Source organism: Oncorhynchus nerka, linkage group LG18, assembly GCF_034236695.1.
Source record: "Oncorhynchus nerka isolate Pitt River linkage group LG18, Oner_Uvic_2.0, whole genome shotgun sequence".
NCBI classification, from domain to species: Eukaryota; Metazoa; Chordata; class Actinopteri; order Salmoniformes; family Salmonidae; genus Oncorhynchus; species Oncorhynchus nerka.
In genome coordinates, this window is record NC_088413.1 from 21,932,948 (window position 1) to 21,950,623 (window position 17,676).

The following is a 17,676-nucleotide window of genomic DNA, read 5'->3' on the forward strand; positions in this document are numbered from 1 at the left end:
AGCGTGGGCCGCGCCGGAGATGCCCAACTCGGAGAGGGTGGAGCGGAGGATCTGATGGTTCACAGTATCGAAGGCAGCCGATAGGTCTAGAAGGATGAGAGCAGAGGAGAGAGAGTTAGCTTTAGCAGTGCGGAGCGCCTCCGTGATACAGAGAAGAGCAGTCTCAGTTGAATGACTAGTCTTGAAACCTGACTGATTTGGATCAAGTAGGTCATTCTGAGAGAGGGTCTGTCACTACAGATAGCGGGAGAGCTGGCCAAGGACGGCACGTTCAAGAGTTTTGGAGAGAAAAGAAAGAAGGGATACTGGTCTGTAGTTGTTGACATCGGAGGGATCGAGTGTAGGTTTTTTCAGAAGGGGTGCAACTCTCGCTCTCTTGAAGACGGGAGGGACGTAGCCAGCGGTCAGGGATGAGTTGATGAGCGAGGTGAGGTAAGGGAGAAGGTCACCGGAGATGGTCTGGAGAAGAGAGGAGGGGATAGGGTCAAGCGGGCAGGTTGTTGGGCGGCCGGCCGTCACAAGACGCGAGATGTCATCTGGAGACAGAGGGGAGAAAGAGGTCAGAGCACAGGGTAGGGCAGTGTGAGCAGAACCAGCGGTGTCGTTTGACTTAGCAAACGAGGATCGGATGTCGTCGACCTTCTTTTCAAAATGGTTGACGAAGTCATCTGCAGAGAGGGAGGAGGGGGGAGGGGGAGGAGGATTCAAGAGGGAGGAGAAGGTGGCAAAGAGCTTCCTAGGGTTAGAGGCAGATGCTTGGAATTTAGAGTGGTAGAAAGTGGCTTTAGCAGCAGAGACAGAGGAGGAAAATGTAGAGAGGAGGGAGTGAAAGGATGCCAGGTCTGCAGGGAGGCGAGTTTTCCTCCATTTCCGCTCGGCTGCCCGGAGCCCTGTTCTGTGAGCTCGCAATGAGTCGTCGAGCCACGGAGGCGGGAGGGGAGGACCGAGCCGGCCTGGAGGATAGGGGACATAGAGAGTCAAAGGATGCAGAAAGGGAGGAGAGGAGGGTTGAGGAGGCAGAATCAGGAGATAGGTTGGAGAAGGTTTGAGCAGAGGGAAGAGATGATAGGATGGAAGAGGAGAGAGTAGCGGGGAGAGAGAGCGAAGGTTGGGACGGCGCGATACCATTAGTAGGGGCAGTGTGGGAAGTGTTGGATGAGAGCGAGAGGGAAAAGGATACAAGGTAGTGGTCGGAGACTTGGAGGAGTTGCAATGAGGTTAGTGGAGGAACAGCATCTAGTAAAGATGAGGTCGGCGTATTGCCTGCCTTGTGAGTAGGGGGAAGGTGAGAGGGTGAGGTCAAAGAGGAGAGGTGGAAAGAAGGAGGCAGAGAGGAATGAGTCAAAGGTAGACGTGGGGAGGTTAAAGTCGCCCAGAACTGTGAGAGGTGAGCCGTCCTCAGGAAAGGAGCTTATCAAGGCATCAAGCTCATTGATGAACTTCCGAGGAACCTGGAGGGCGATAAATGATAAGGATGTTAAGCTTGAAAGGGCTGGTAACTGTGACAGCATGGAATTCAAAGGAGGCGATAGACAGATGGGTAAGGGGAGAAAGAGAGAATGACCACTTGGGAGAGATGAGGATCCCGGTGCCACCACCCCGCTGACCAGAAGCTCTCGGGGTGTGCGAGAGCACGTGGGCGGACGAAGAGAGAGCAGTAGGAGTAGCGGTGTTGTCTGTGGTGATCCATGTTTCCGTCAGAGCCAAGAAGTCGAGGACTGGAGGAGGCATAGGCTGAGATGAACTCTGCCTTGTTGGCCGCAGATCGGCAGTTCCAGAGGCTACCGGAGACCTGGAACTCCACGTGGGTCGTGCGCGCTGGGACCACCAGATTAGGGTGGCCGCGGCCATGCGGTGTGGAGCGTTTGTATGGTCTGTGCAGAGAGGAGAGAACAGGGATAGACAGACACATAGTTGACAGGCTAGAGAAGAGGCTACGCTAATGCAGAGGAGATTGGAATGACAAGTGGACTACACGTCTCGAATGTTCAGAAAGTTAAGCTTACGTAGCAAGAATCTAATTGACTAAAATGATTAAAATGATACAGTACTGCTGAGGTAGGCTAGCTGCGTTGTTGACACTACCCTAATCAAGTCGTTCCGTTGAGTGTGAAGTTTCTACAATGCTGCTTTTCGGGGCTAGCTGGCTAGCTAGCAGTGTTGGTTACGTTACGTTGCGTTAGGAGAACGACAATAGCTGGCTAGCTAACCTAGAAAATCGCTCTAGACTACACAATTATCTTTGAAACAAAGACGGCTATGTAGCTAGCTATGTAGCTAGCTACGATCAAACAAATCACACCGTTGGGACTGTAATGAAATGAAATGAAAATGTGATACTACATGTGGAGCGAAGCGGAATGCGACCGGAATGCGAAAGTTCTATTCAGTAGACGTTGGCTGGCTATTGGCTAGCTAGGAGTGTCTCCTACGTTAAGACGACAAAATAGCTGGCTAGCTAACCTCGGTAAATTAAGATAATCACTCTAAGACTACACACTCTAACTACACAATTATCTTGGATACGAAGACAGGAAAGACAACTATGTAGCTAGCTAATACTACACTAATCAAGTCGTTCAGTTGAGTGTGATAGTTACTACAGTGCTACGGTAGCCGGTGTGCGTATGCTAGCTGGCTAGCTGCTAGGCAGATAGGAGGACGACGAAATACGATAATAACGCAATTATCACTCTAAGACTCCACACTCTAAACTACACAATTATCTTGGATAGGAAGACAGCAAAGTGGTTTGGTGGTCAGTACAGTACTAGGGTCTTTCACTAGGTCTCAGGTTTATTATGGGGGTCAGTACAGTACTAGGGTCTGTCACTAGGTCTCAGGTTTATTATGGGGGTCAGTACAGTACTAGGGTCTGTCACTAGGTCTCAGGTTTATTATGGGGGTCAGTACAGTACTAGGGTCTGTCACTACAGCTGGACTAGGTCTCAGGTTTATTATGGTGGTCAGTACAGTACTAGGGTCTGTCACTAGGTCTCAGGTTTATTATGGTGGTCAGTACAGTACTAGGGTCTGTCACTAGGTCTCAGGTTTATTATGGTGGTCAGTACAGTACTAGGGTCTGTCACTAGGTCTCAGGTTTATTATGGGGGTCAGTACAGTACTAGGGTCTGTCACTAGGTCTCAGGTTTATTATGGGGTCAGTACAGTACTAGGGTCTGTCACTAGGTCTCAGGTTTATTATGGGGGTCAGTACAGTACTAGGGTCTGTCACTAGGTCTCAGGTTTATTATGGGGTCAGTACGGTACTAGGTTCTGTCACTAGGTCTCAGGTTTATTATGGGGGTCAGTACAGTACTAGGGTCTGTCACTAGGTCTCCGGTTTATTATGGGGGTCAGTACAGTACTAGGGTCTGTCACTAGGTCTCAGGTTTATTATGGGGGTCAGTACAGTACTAGGGTCTGTCACTACAGCTGGACTAGGTCTCAGGTTTATTATGGGGGTCAGTACAGTACTAGGGTCTGTCACTATGGTGACGGTATGGCTACGTTCCAATATCCATACTATTGTACCACTTGTCCAATACACAGACTGTGTCTGAAGTGGATCCTTGTGCCCTATATAGTGTACTACTTTAGCCCTATGGGCCCTGGTCAATCGTAGTGCACTGCACTATATAGTACATAAGATACCCTTTCAGACACAACCATAGCTTCCTCCTAAACGGTGTACTTGTGTGGATATTGCAACAGAGCCATGGATCTGTGACACCCTTGTCCCAACCCCTTGCTGGGGGATGTCACTTGTCTGTCTGGTAGTAGCTTCTGTAGCCGCTAGGCAGCCATTTCTAGAACAATCTCTAGAATCCACAGTAGTTGAGGAACAATGCAGTCCAGTACAGTCATGATTCCCTTTGGCATCAATGTGGACAGACATGACCAGCTTTTCTAGAGCATTAGATCCTGTATTGTGTTTCTGTGGTTCTGTAGCTGCTGCAAATATTATGTACAAAACATTAGGAACACCTTCCTAATATTGAATTGCAATATTTTGCCCTCAGAACAGCCTCTATGTGCCGGGTCATTGACTACAAGGTGTCAAAATGGTTCCACAGGGATGCTTGCCCATGTTGACTCCAATGCAAACTGTTGAGGGTGAAAAACCCAGTAGCGTTGCAGTTCTTGACACACTCACACCGGTGTGCCTGGCACCTACTACCATACCCCGTTCAAAGGCACTTAAATCTTTTGTCTTGCCCGTTCACCCTCTGAATGGCACACATACACAATCCATGTCTCAATTGTCTCAAGGCTTAAAACTATTTCGTTAATCTGTCTCCACCCCTTCATCTACACTGAAGTGGATTTAACAAGTGACATCATCAAGGGATCATATCTTTCCCCTGGATTCACCTGGCCAGTCCATGTCATGGAGAGAGCAGGTGTTCCTAATGTTTTGTACACTCAGTGTATAGTCGTTTTGCTCCAGTTGTATGTAGGCTGAATGAATCCTAACTTGAGATGAATGTCAAGTGGGAATTTCTGTATTTTCATGAAAAATTTAGTTTAGCCCACACACATCTGAAGTTACGATTCACATACTCTTCCACTCTAAATTGATTTGATCTAACTTCTGTGATCTTTCTCTCTCTTGCTCTCTCTTTCTAGCTGTTTCTCGCTCGCTCACACACACACACACACACACACACACACACACACACACACACACACACACACACACACACACACACACACCAACCTGTCCCCTTTCCCTCATATAAAACTTTGCCTTCACCCTATTTTACTTAACTTTCAGGGCTAAATTAGGCAAAAACAAGTTTTGAGGATAAACAGAGATGGCTCTTGAGACTCTTGAGATGAGGACATCATTGGTGTTGCGGAGAGGGAATGGAACATTAAACTCACAAGAGGGTTCGTCAGAGCTCTCCCCAACAGGCCCCCAGGTGCTGTGATTGCAGCATGCATCTTGTCAGCATAAAATAACCTAAACACAATTTAAAGGAGGAGATTTCTTTCTGGTTCGATTAAGTCCCCCCTCTCTTCATTAGCCTACTGCTCGATTGGCTTTGGGGTATTGGAATGAATCATCAATTATATCCCTGCACTTTTTTAATACCATTTATAATTCATAAATTTGCTCTGTTTTAATTTTGCAACGATTCAATCTCAAAAGGGCGTCTTTGTGTGTTTGTTGACTGAGGGTGTTGTTGCATGTGTTGATGGTGTGTGTGATGTTGTGGTATGTGTTGATTGTGTGTGTGTGTGTGTGTGTGTGTGTGTGTGTGTGTGTGTGTGTGTGTGTGTGTGTGTGTGTGTGTGTGTGTGTGTGTGTGTGTGTGTGTGTGTGTGTGTGTGTGCGTGATGGTATGGTGTGTGTGATGGTGTGGTATGTGTTGATGGTGTGTGATGTTGTTGTGTGTTGATGGTGTGTGGCATGTGTTGTTGGTGTGTGTTGATGCTACTAGGGACCAGAATCATTTGGAGAGGAAGAACTCCTGGCCCATGTTATAGCCTGGAGTTATATCATATCATTCAGCTACAAGTAGGGACCATAATCATTTGGAGAGGAAAAACTCCTGGCCCTAGTTATAGCCTGGAGTTATATCATATCATTCAGCTACAAGTAGGGACCATAATCATTTGGAGAGGAAAAACTCCTGGCCCATTTTCTTTTAACTATTTGCACTCACAGTATCGGTATGTCCCAAATGGTACTCTATTCCCTATATAGTGTACTACTTTTGACTAGGACCATATGGGGAATAGGGTGCCATTTGCCTCACACTAGTCAGAGAGACAGGTCTTTCCAGTGGTGCTGGTCCACATTTGTATCAGTGTGATTAATGGGACATTGTCTGAGTCAATGGAAACACTAGCTCCTCTCCATCCACTTCTTCCCATTTCCTCCATTGTCATGTGACATTCTTATGTAGGCTCATTCTGGGAGGGTAATGGACTGTGTAATGCACTCAGATGGTCCTAGTCATTTGTACCACCACCGTGATGTGTGTGTGTGCCTGTGTGTGTCTGTGTGCCTGCATGCTTGTGCACTCCCAGGCATCACCTCCGCAAAGGCACCACTTTCGTCCTTCAACTCCCCCTTCCTCCCATCCCCCCCTGCCGACATGCTGAGACACTAAAAGGGTTTCGGTTCAGGATACCTTCCTCCTCCTCTCTTCTCCCCCTCCTCTTCTCTCTCTCTCTCTCTCTCTCTTCTCCCCCCTCCTCTTCTCTCTCTCTCTCTTCTCCAGCTGCGTCGGGAGAAATCATCCATGAAAAATGTTTTGACCGCCTATAATTGCCCGTCCCTACTCATTCAGGGTAGGAAGGAGTGGGGGTAGGCTAAGGAAGCTAGCATCTTCCCATAAACATAATGTGGAGGGGCTGCTAGCACTGCGCTAGCTACGGTTGCTGCTGTGACAAGGACTAATACTTACAGACACTTTCATTTGGGATGTGTGTCAACTCTAATCCTTTTATAAGCTGGCCCAAATGATTTCTGCTCCTCTCTTCCTCCGTTCCCTTCATTCTTAGTTTCCTAACTCTCCTTTTTGGGGTTATGGTATGATGACAGTGCAATATTAGGTGTTATTTGAGGTTTGTTGTTCCATTGTGGGTCGTTGTTGCTATGGAGAGGAGGTCCTGGGTAATCTGATTGGTTTAGAAACCCCCCGGTGCCAGTGATCTCTCCTCCCATAGGTAGAAAGGGCAGAGAGAGTAATTTCCCCTATCATGGAACAATATGCTAAAATCAAATCTCCCTGGAGTGTAATATCTAATACACAAACGCTATATATATCAAATCAAATTTTATTGGTCACATACACATGGTTAGCAGATGTTATTGCGAGTGTAGGGAAATGCTTATGCTTCTAGATCTGACCGTGCAGCAGTATCTAACAAAACCTAATATCTAACAAATTCCACAACAAAACCTAATACACACAATCTAAACCCAGCAAAAAAAGAAAATTCCCCTTTTCAGGAACCTGTCTTTCAAGGATAATATCGTAAAACTCCAAATAACTTCACAGATCTTCATTGTAAAGGGTTTAAACATTTAAACATGCTTGTTCAATGAACCATAAACAATGAATGAACCTGTGGAATGGTCGTTAAGACAACAACAACTTACAGACGGTAGGCAGTTAAGGTCACAGTTATGAAAACTTAGGACACTAAAGAGGCCTTTCTACTGACTCTGAAAAACACCAAATGAAAAATGCCCAGGGTTCCTGCTCATCTGCAGGAACGTGCCTAAGGCATGCTGCAAGGAGGCATGAGGACTGCAGATGTGGCCAGGGAAATAAATGACAATGTCCGTATTGTAACACACCTAAGACAGCACTACAGGGAGACAGGATGGACAGCTGATCATCCTCGCAGTGGCAGACCACATGTAACAACACCTGCACAGGATCGGTACATCTGAACATCACACCTGCGGTACAAGGTACAGGATGGCAACAACAACTGCCCGTGTTACACCAGGAATGCACAATCCCTCCATCAGTGGTCAGACTGTCCGCAATAGGCTGAGAGAGGCTGGACTGAGGGCTTGTAGGCCTTGTAAGGCAGGTCCTCACCAGACATCACCAACAACAATGTTGCCTATGGGCACAAACCCAACATCGCTGGACCGGACAGGACTGGCAAAAAGTGCTCTTTACTGACGAGTCATGGTTTTGTCTCACCAGGGGTGATGGTCGGATTCGCATTTATTGTTGAAGGAATGAGCGTTACACCGAGGCCTGTACTCTGGAGTGGGATCGATTTGGAGGTGGAGGATCCGTCATGGTCTGGGGCGGAGTGTCACATCATCATCGGACTAAGCTTGTTGTCATTGCAGGCAATCTATACGCTGTGCGTTACAGGGAAGTTATCCTCCTCCCTCATGCGGTACTCTTCCTGCAGGCTCATCCTGTCATGACCCTCCTGCATGACAATGCCACCAGCCATACTGCTCGTTCTGTGTGTGATTTCCTGCAAGACAGGAATGTCAATGTTCTGCCAGGGCCAGCAACGAGCCCGGATCTCTGGGAGGGCTAGGGCCATTCCCCCCAGAAATTTACGGGAACTTGCAGGTGCCTTGGGGGAAGAGTTGGATAACATCTCACAGCAAGAACTGGCAAATCTGGTGGAGTCCATGAGGAGGAGATGCACTACAGTAATTTATGTAGCTGGTGGCCACACCAGATACTGACTGTTACTTTTGATTTTGGCCCCCCCTTTGTTCAGGGACACACTATTCCATTTCTGTTAGTCACATGTCTGTGGAACTTGTTCAGTTTAGGTCTCAGTTGTTGAATCTATGTTCATACAAATATTTACACGTGTTAAGTTTGCTGAAAAAAACGCAGTTGACTGAGAGGACGTTTCTTTTTTTTTGCTGAGTTTAGTAAAGGTATAAAATATAAGGATGAGCAGTGATAGAGCGGCTAAGATGCAATAGGTGATAAAGAATAGATTCATATGATACAGTATACAGTATATACATATGAGATGAGTAATGCTAGATATGTAAACATTCTTAAAGTGAATAGTGTTCCATTTATTAAAGTGGCCAATGATATCAAATCTGTAGGCAGGCAGCCGCCTCTCAGTGCTAGTGATGGCTGTTTAACAATCTGATGGCCTTGAGATAGAAGCTGTTTTTCAGTCTCTCGGTCCCAGCTTTGATGCACCTGTACTGACCTCGCCTTCTGGATGATAGCGGGGTGAACAGGCAGTGGCTCTGGTGGTTATTGTCCTTGATGATCTTTTTGGCCTTCCTATGACATCGGGTGCTGTAGGTATCCTGGAGGGCAGGTAGTTTGCCCCCCGGTGATGCGTTGTGCAGACTGCACCACCCTCTGGAGAGCCTTGCTTTTGAGGGCGGTGCAGTTGCTGTACCAAGCCGTGATAAAGCCTGACAAGATGCTCTCAATTGTGCATCTGTAAAAGTTTGTGAGGGTTTTTGGTGACAAGCCACATTTCTTCAGCCTCCTGAGGTTGAAGAGGCGTTGTTGCGCCTTCTTCACCACACTGTCTGTGTGGGTGGACCATTTCAGTTTGTCCGTGATATGTACACTGAGGAACTTAAAACTTTCCACCTTCTCCACTCCTGACCCATCGATGTGGATGGGGGGATGCTCCCTTTCCTGTTTCCTGATGTCCACGATCATCTCTTTTGTTTTGCTGACATAGAGTGAGAGGTTATTTTACTGACACCACACTCCCAGGGCCCTCACCTCCTTCCTGTAGGCCGTCTCGTCGTTGTTGGTAATCAAGCCTACCACTGTAGTGTCGTCTGCAAACTTGATGATTTGAGATGGAGGTGTGAATGGCCACGCGGTCGTGGGTGAACAGGGGGTACAGGAGGGGGCTGAGTACACAGCCTTGTGGGACCCCTGTGTTGAGGATCAGCGGGGTGGCGATGTTGTTTCCTACCTTCACCACCTGGGGGCGGCCCATCTGGAAGTCCAGGACCCAGCTGCACAGGGCGGCGTTGACACCCAGGGTCTCAAACTTAATGTTGAGTTTGGAGGGAACTATGGTGTTGAATGCTGAGCTGTAGTCAATGAACAGCATTCTTACGTAGGTATTCCTCTTGTTCAGATGGGATAGGGCAGTGTGATGGCGATTGCATCGTCTGTGGACCTATTGGGGTGGTAAGCAAATTAGAGTGTGTCTAGAATAACAGGTAGGGTTGGAGGTGATATGATCCTTGACTAGGGCTGGGCGATATGGGCAAAATATTATTACAAAATTGGATGGTATGACGGTATTTGACGGTGTTTTTAGTTTTTGAATAATTTAGGTTTTATATTTGCTTTGAGTAGTGAGTGATCCTTGCGTGGCAACACATACATTCTAATTGATTTCATTGAGTATTTTTCCATTCTGATTGTTTATACTGTTCAAATCAACTTTTATAATTTATGCATTTCTTGCAATCAATTGCAGTGGTGGGAAAAGTACCCAATTGTCATCCTTGGACAAAAGTAAAGATACGTTCATAGAAAATTACTCAAGTAAAAGTGAAAGTCACTCAGTAAAATATTACTTGAGTAAAAGTCTAAAAGTATTTGGTTTTAAATATACTTAAGTATCGAAACTAAATGTAATTGCTAAAATATACTTAAGTATCTAAAAGTATAAATAATTTCAAATTCCTTATATTAAGGAAACCAGATGGCACCATTTAAAACAATTATAATTTACAGATAGCCAGGGGCACACTCCAACACTCAGACATAATTTACAGATAGCCAGGGGCACACTCCAACACTCAGACATAATTTACAGATAGCCAGGGGCACACTCCAACACTCAGACATAATTTACAGATAGCCAGGGGCACACTCCAACAGTCAGACATAATTTACAGATAGCCAGGGGCACACTCCAACACTCAGACATAATTTACAGATAGCCAGGGGCACACTCCAACACTCAGACATAATTTACAGATAGCCAGGGGCACACTCCAACACTCAGACATAATTTACAGATAGCCAGGGGCACACTCCAACACTCAGACATAATTTACAGATAGCCAGGGGCACACTCCAACACTCAGACATAATTTACAGATAGCCAGGGGCACACTCCAACACGCAGACATAATTTACAGATAGCCAGGGGCACACTCCAACACTCAGACATAATTTACAGATAGCCAGGGGCACACTCCAACACTCAGACATAATTTACAAACATAACATATGCGTTTAGTGAGTCCTCCATATCAGAGGCAGTAGATGACCAGGGATGTTCTCTTGACAAGTGCGTGAGTTTGACAATTTTCCTGTCCTGCTAAGCATTCTGAAAAATGTAACTAGTACTTTTAGGTGTCAAGGAAAATGTATGGAGTAAAAAGTACAGTATTTTCTTTAGGAATGTAGTTTCCTAAGGGCTTGAAGCGATGCTGCCATCTCTATCGGCGCCATCTTTTATTGGCCTTTATGAAATCAATAAACATATGTTGTTATTATTATTATATGAAGTTTTGTGAGACGTACATAGCCATAATCAGACCTGAGGTATCCTGATCTGTTGCATCACTACCTGGTATGGCAACTGCTCGGCCTCCGACTGCAAGGCACTACAGAGGGTAGAGCGTACGGCCCAGTACATCACTGGGGCCAAGCCTCCTGTCATCCAGGACCTCTATACCAGGAAGGCCCTAAAATGGTAAAATACTCCAGCCACCCAAGTCATAGACTGTTATTACCTTAATTACCTTGACTAATCTGTACCCCCGCATATTGACTCTGTACCTGTACCCCCTGTATATAGCCTCCACATTGACTCTGTACCTGTACCCCCTGTATATAGTCTCCACATTGACTCTGTACCTGTACCCCCTGTATATAGCCTCCACATTGACTCTGTACCTGTACCCCCTGTATATAGTCTCCACATTGACTCTGTACCTGTACCTGTGGAGTATATAGCCTCCACATTGACTCTGTACCTGTACCCCCTGTATATAGTCTCCACATTGACTCTGTACCTGTACCCCTGTATATAGTCTCCACATTGACTCTGTACCTGTACCCCCTGTATTTAGCCTCCACATTGACTCTGTACCTGTACCCCTGTATATAGCCTCCACATTGACTCTGTACCTGTACCCCCTGTATATAGCCTCCACATTGACTCTGTATCTGTACCCCCTGTATATAGCCTCCACATTGACTCTGTACCTGTACCCCCTGTATATAGCCTCCACATTGACTCTGTACCTGTACCCCCTGTATATAGCCTCCACATTGACTCTGTACCTGTACCCCCTGTATATAGCCTCCACATTGACTCTGTACCTGTACCCCCTGTATATAGCCTCCACATTGACTCTGTGTACCCCCTGTATATAGCCTCCACATTGACTCTGTACCTGTACCCCTGTATATAGCCTCCACATTGACTCTGTACCTGTACCCCCTGTATATAGCCTCCACATTGACTCTGTATTTGTACCCCTGTATATAGCCTCCACATTGACTCTGTACCTGTACCCCCTGTATATAGCCTCCACATTGACTCTGTACCTGTAGGCCCCTGTATATAGCCTCCACATTGACTCTGTACCTCTACCCCCTGTATATAGCCTCCACATTGACTCTGTACCAGGTACCCTCTGTATATAGCCTCCACATTGACTCTGTACCTGGCCCCCTGTATATAGCCTCCACATTGACTCTGTACCGGTACCCCCTGTATATAGCCTCCACATTGACTCTGTACCTGTACCCCCTGTATATAGCCTCCACATTGACTCTGTACCTGTACCCCCTGTATATAGCCTCCACATTGACTCTGTATTTGTACCCCCTGTATATAGCATCCACATTGACTCTGTACCTGTACCCCCTGTATATAGCCTCCACATTGACTCTGTACCTGTACCCCCTGTATATAGCCTCCACATTGACTCTGTACCTGTACCCCTGTATATAGCCTCCACATTGACTCTGTACCTGTACCCCCTGTATATAGCCTCCACATTGACTCTGTATCTGTACCCCCTGTATATAGCCTCCACATTGACTCTGTACCTGTACCCCCTGTATATAGCCTCCACATTGACTCTGTACCTGTACCCCCTGTATATAGCCTCCACATTGACTCTGTACCTGTACCCCCTGTATATAGCCTCCACATTGACTCTGTACCGGTACCCTCTGTATATAGCCTCCACATTGACTCTGTACCTGTACCCCCTGTATATAGCCTCCACATTGACTCTGTACCGGTACCCTCTGTATATAGCCTCCACATTGACTCTGTACCTGTACCCTCTGTATATAGCCTCCACATTGACTCTGTACCTGTACCCCCTGTATATAGCCTCCACATTGACTCTGTACCTGTACCCCCTGTATATAGCCAGACCTGTGGAGTTAGCTAACGGCCATGGCAGACCAGGCCAGACCTGTGGAGTTAGCTAACGGCCATGGCAGACCAGGCCAGACCCGTGGAGTTAGCTAACGGCCATGGCAGACCAGGCCAGACCTGTGGTTATGCACTATTAGTGGTGCTCCAGGTAATCAAAGGAAAGAAGATAAACATGGCGTCTGCTGCCGTCTCTGATCCATCATCATGCTGGAGGGAGGGAGTCAGGGAGGGATGAGTGTGTCTGGGCTTTTGTTTGTGTTTACGCTGGTGGAGATATGCCCTGTCAGCTCACGGAGACACCATTACTTACACTAATTGGTTCGCCACCGCCGGCTTATATCTGAATACCGGCGCTCTCTTCCCTGGTTCCTACACTTTCCCTCTCTCTCTCTTTATTTCTCTCTCTCTCTCTCTGCAATGTCACTCTCTCCATTTAGTATATTTCTCTTTTCTCTTTCATCATGAAAATGGGGTACATGAATGATGGTGGGTAAATGCCGGGAGAGATTACCTGGTAGCGAGCTACTTAAGGCTGTCAAGGAGTGCTCTTGTTACTTTATACTTAGATAAATACATATATAAATAAATAAATGGATAAATGAGTAAATATCCGTCAATAAATAAGAGGGGATCTAATGAGTTCTAAGTTGATCGCTGCCTGTTTCAATCGCAATATCAGGAGCACTCAGCTTTTGAAATACACATCTCTCTATCCCTCTTTCTTCCCCTCTCTCTCTCTCCCTCTCTCTCTCTTTATATTTCTCTCTCTCCTTCTCACTCTCGCCCCTCCACTGCGTCGTTAGTGGTGTGTATGACACTTCATAAACGATACACACTCCTAGTGAAGGCTCTTCTAATGGAGTGTATGGTGCTCATTACTCGGGGAGAGGAGATGCTACTGACTGACTGCTGCTGGTGCTTCTGCACAGGTGTTTTCTCTTGACAGATGGAGAGGCCATGGTCGCATAAGGGTGTTGAACTCAGAAATAGAATCCATAGAAAGGGCTTGGAACCTCTAACCCTGGCAATTTGACTGGTAAACTCATGGGTACTCTCGCAATGGCTGCCTGGTATTGTGATCATTTCCATGGTAATTCCATTCTGTTTCTATGGTTTAACTGGACAGGAAGTGTCTGTCCTCTGGCGGCCAATTTAGAGAGACTGTATTATACGAGTGTCACGACATGGAGAGCTAGATGCAGGAGTGAGGAAACATTAAGTGACCAGAATGACCTTGCTATAGTCTGTCTGTCTGTCTGTCTGTCTGTCTGTCTGTCTGTCTGTCTGTCTGTCTGTCTGTCTGTCTGTCTGTCTGTCTGTCTGTCTGTCTGTCTGTCTGTCTGTCTGTCTGTCTGCCTGTCTGTCTGTCTGTCTGTCTGTCTGTCTGTCTGTCTGTCTGTCTGTCTGTCTGTCTGTCTGTCTGTCTGTCTGTCTGTCTGTCTGTCTGTCTGTCTGTCTGTCTGTCTGTATTCACTTTTTCTGTTTTATATCTTATATTTTATTGTCCCTCTTTCTCCCTCTTTCTCTCTCCTTCTTTCTTTTTCTCTCACTCTCCAGATCTTTTTAGATTCCAACACAATTCGGCTGGGGAACATTCCTCACGGGACAGCGGCAGACCCGCTGCACGGGGCGCCGGGCACCACGTACCCCAAACAGACTGTGTACGAGCTGTGCGTGTGCCCAAGCGGCAAGCTCTACCTGTCCCCAGCTGAGAAGGGCTCCACCTGCCAGACGACCAGCAACGTGTGTCTGTGGAGCTGAGAGAGGGGGGGCCAGCGGACCGCTGAACACCAGAAAGGCCTTCCCCTCATTAGGATCCCAGTCCAGGATACCAGGACCCCAACAGACCCTGATCCCCATCCATACTGTTCCCCATCCATACTGATCCCCATCCATACTGATCCCCATCCATACTGATCCCCATCCATACTGATCCCCATCCATCGATAGATTTACTTTCTTTGACAGACATTCTTCTTTTTCTTTCTTTCTCTGTGGTCACTCTCTCTTTCTCTCTTTCTCATCTCTCTCTTTCTCATCTCTCTCTTTCTCATCTCTTTCTTTCTCATCTCTCTCTTTCTCATCTCTCTCTTTCTCATCTCTCTCTTTCTCTCTTTCTCATCTCTCTCTTTCTCTCTTTCTCATCTCTCTCTTTCTCATCTCTGTCTTTCTCTCTTTCTCATCTCTCTCTTTCTCTCTCTCTCTTTCTCTCTTTCTCATCTCTCATCTCTCTCTTTCTCATCTCTCTCTTTCTCATCTCTCTCTTTCTCATCTCTCTCTTTCTCTCTTTCTCATCTCTCTCTTTCTCTCTTTCTCATCTCTCTCTTTCTCATCTCTGTCTTTCTCTCTTTCTCATCTCTCTCTTTCTCTCTCTCTCTCTCTCTCTTTCTCTCTTTCTCATCTCTCTCTTTCTTTTTTCTCTTCTTCCTTCTTTCTTTGTATTACTTTTCCTCTTCCTCTCCGTCAGTTGTTATTTCTTTCTCTTACCCTCTCTGTCGTTCTCTCTCCTGCTCTCTTTCTCCTCCCTTCGTCATCTCTCTCTCACAGACCTCCCAAACAAAGAAGAAAAATCAGGAATCCCTTGAAAAATGAGGCTTGGGGAAAAAGCCCCTTCTTCCAAAATTTTGATGGAACAAAAAAACAATATGAAGTGACAATTTGTTTTCTCCTTTTTTTCTATTTTTCTATCGTTCTCAGATGGGGAATGAGTGTTGCGCCACCGCCGGGCCGAACTTGAACCGAGAGATTTGCGTGGACTGATTTGTTTTTCTAAGAAAGCGATACACAGGTGCCTTTGCTATTGTTGGTAAAGCACATCACCTCCAACGTTCTCATCCTCTTCAATGGACCATCGTTAACTCACTGGAAAACTAACTGTCTTTGGCTTAAAGCCTTGTCCAAATCTCTATACAGACTTCAAGTACAGTTCTTTTTTTTTTCCTCTGATGTTTTCTTGATAAAAAAAAAAGCACAAAATTATGCCATGTATATAACAATACCAATAAAATGAAAAATAAAACTATATTGTTTTATAAACACATCCTGAATCTGGGAATGCTCCAGGGTTGACTTTCTACTTTTTAATTTGAAGTGCTATGGTCATGTGTATGTTCTACATTTTGAGGTTGTGGCCAATTTCCCTGCTCTGAAATCATGGTCTAATGTAACATATAAAGTAATATTCCAACAAAGTGCAGTGATTCTCCTTTGTCTGTCAGAGCTGAATCACTAATCACTGTCACTTATTTGACCAGGTAAGTTGACACAACACATTCTCATTCACAGCAACGACGTGGGGAATAGTTACAGGGGAGAGGAGGGAGGATGAATGAGCCAATTGGAAGCTGGGGATGATTAGGTGGCCATGATGGTATGAGGGACAGATTGGGAATCTAGCCAGGACACCAGGGTTAACACCCCTACTCTATGATAAGTGACATGGGATCATTAATGACCACAGAGAGCCAGGACACCCGTTTAACGTCCCGTCCAAAATATGGCACCTTACATAGGTCAATGTCCCCTTCACTGCCCTGGGGTAGCATCACCATGGAAAGTATTCGACTACAAATAAAAATATTTTAGGCTTTTAATTTATTGAACAATACAGACTTATCATATAAGGTTGGTACACCCAATCTGATGTTTATTTGATTACATTTACATTTTACATTTAAGTCATTTAGCAGACGCTCTTATCCAGAGCGACTTACAGATTGGATTAGGATGATATACTCATTTTACCCTCACAAGACTCCAGTACGTCCCACTTCTGCCACATTAAGGTTACCTCATACAGCCTCCATCCAATCAGGATGCCCTCTGACAGTAGCAACAGCAACGTTTGGCCAGTCTGGAAACAACAGTTGGGTTTGTTGTGAGATGGGACTGGGGCCGGGATTCAAACCAAATGCGCCGACATTGCACTACACTTGACTTTCATTGAAGGTAATTTCACTGACTTTCACAGAGATCGTATTTGCGGTAAACACAGCAGATATCGGCTTAAACATAAATGACCTTTTTCAAGTCAAATGTAGTGAGATGTAGGAGCCTTGTGGTTTGTTTGAATCCCCTTCCCAGTCTCTTTTGAGTCTTGGTCAAAAGTAAGGAAACTGGGGAGAGTTTATAGTTATGATATTTAACTATCCAACTACAAACAATATGGACACAATATGTTATGTAAGCATTAAGTGGATACATTGATTTAAAAAAAAGAAAAGGCTATTTATTCAAATTCACATGTATGTAAATACACAACCACATGTTTTAATAATGATTTAAAGGTATATATAAATATATATTTTTTTTCTTAGATTTTATGCAATGTGTTTGTAAAATTGTTGTAAAATGGCAATATTATCCAATGACAAAATGTGTTTTGAGTTTTATTTCCTGTTGTACGCTAACAGTTTTCCTGCTTCCTTTGCATCCCAACCAGACGGTTGAAGATCTAGACATAGAAACGTACAAGGTGACTCCGGTCATAAGCCATAGCCTTTGGTCGATTCATCAAGTGGTGGTATGAGAATAACGGTGGACATAATTAAACGTCTTTATTTGGGAGAAGAAATGTAAACGTTCTGCCATTGGTTTGTTCCCCACGGCAGTTACGTATACTGCACAGTAGATGACGTGAAACGGTCAACAGTGAGTAGTCATTTTAAAATACGTCAATCTCAACAATGCCACCAGGCCAGGGCCTAACATGTATTTAATACCAGAGTGAAACAACAGTGAGTAGCCATTTTAAAAGACGTCAATCTCAACAATGCCACCAGGCCAGGGCCTAACATGTATTTAATACCAGAG

The 17,676-nt window shown here is 45.5% G+C and overlaps 1 protein-coding gene across 1 annotated transcript in view; it reads left to right on the plus strand.

Annotated features, from left to right (window-relative positions):
- LOC135561821 (zeta-sarcoglycan) overlaps window positions 1-15,904 on the plus strand; it is a 97,947-nt gene extending 82,043 nt beyond the window's left edge. The window contains exon 6 of the mRNA XM_065003747.1: window positions 14,422-15,904. Within this exon, the coding sequence (XP_064859819.1) occupies window positions 14,422-14,625 (204 nt within the window). The 3' untranslated portion in view covers window positions 14,626-15,904. The remainder of the gene's footprint in view (window positions 1-14,421) is intronic.
- Window positions 15,905-17,676: the final 1,772 nt, after the last annotated feature.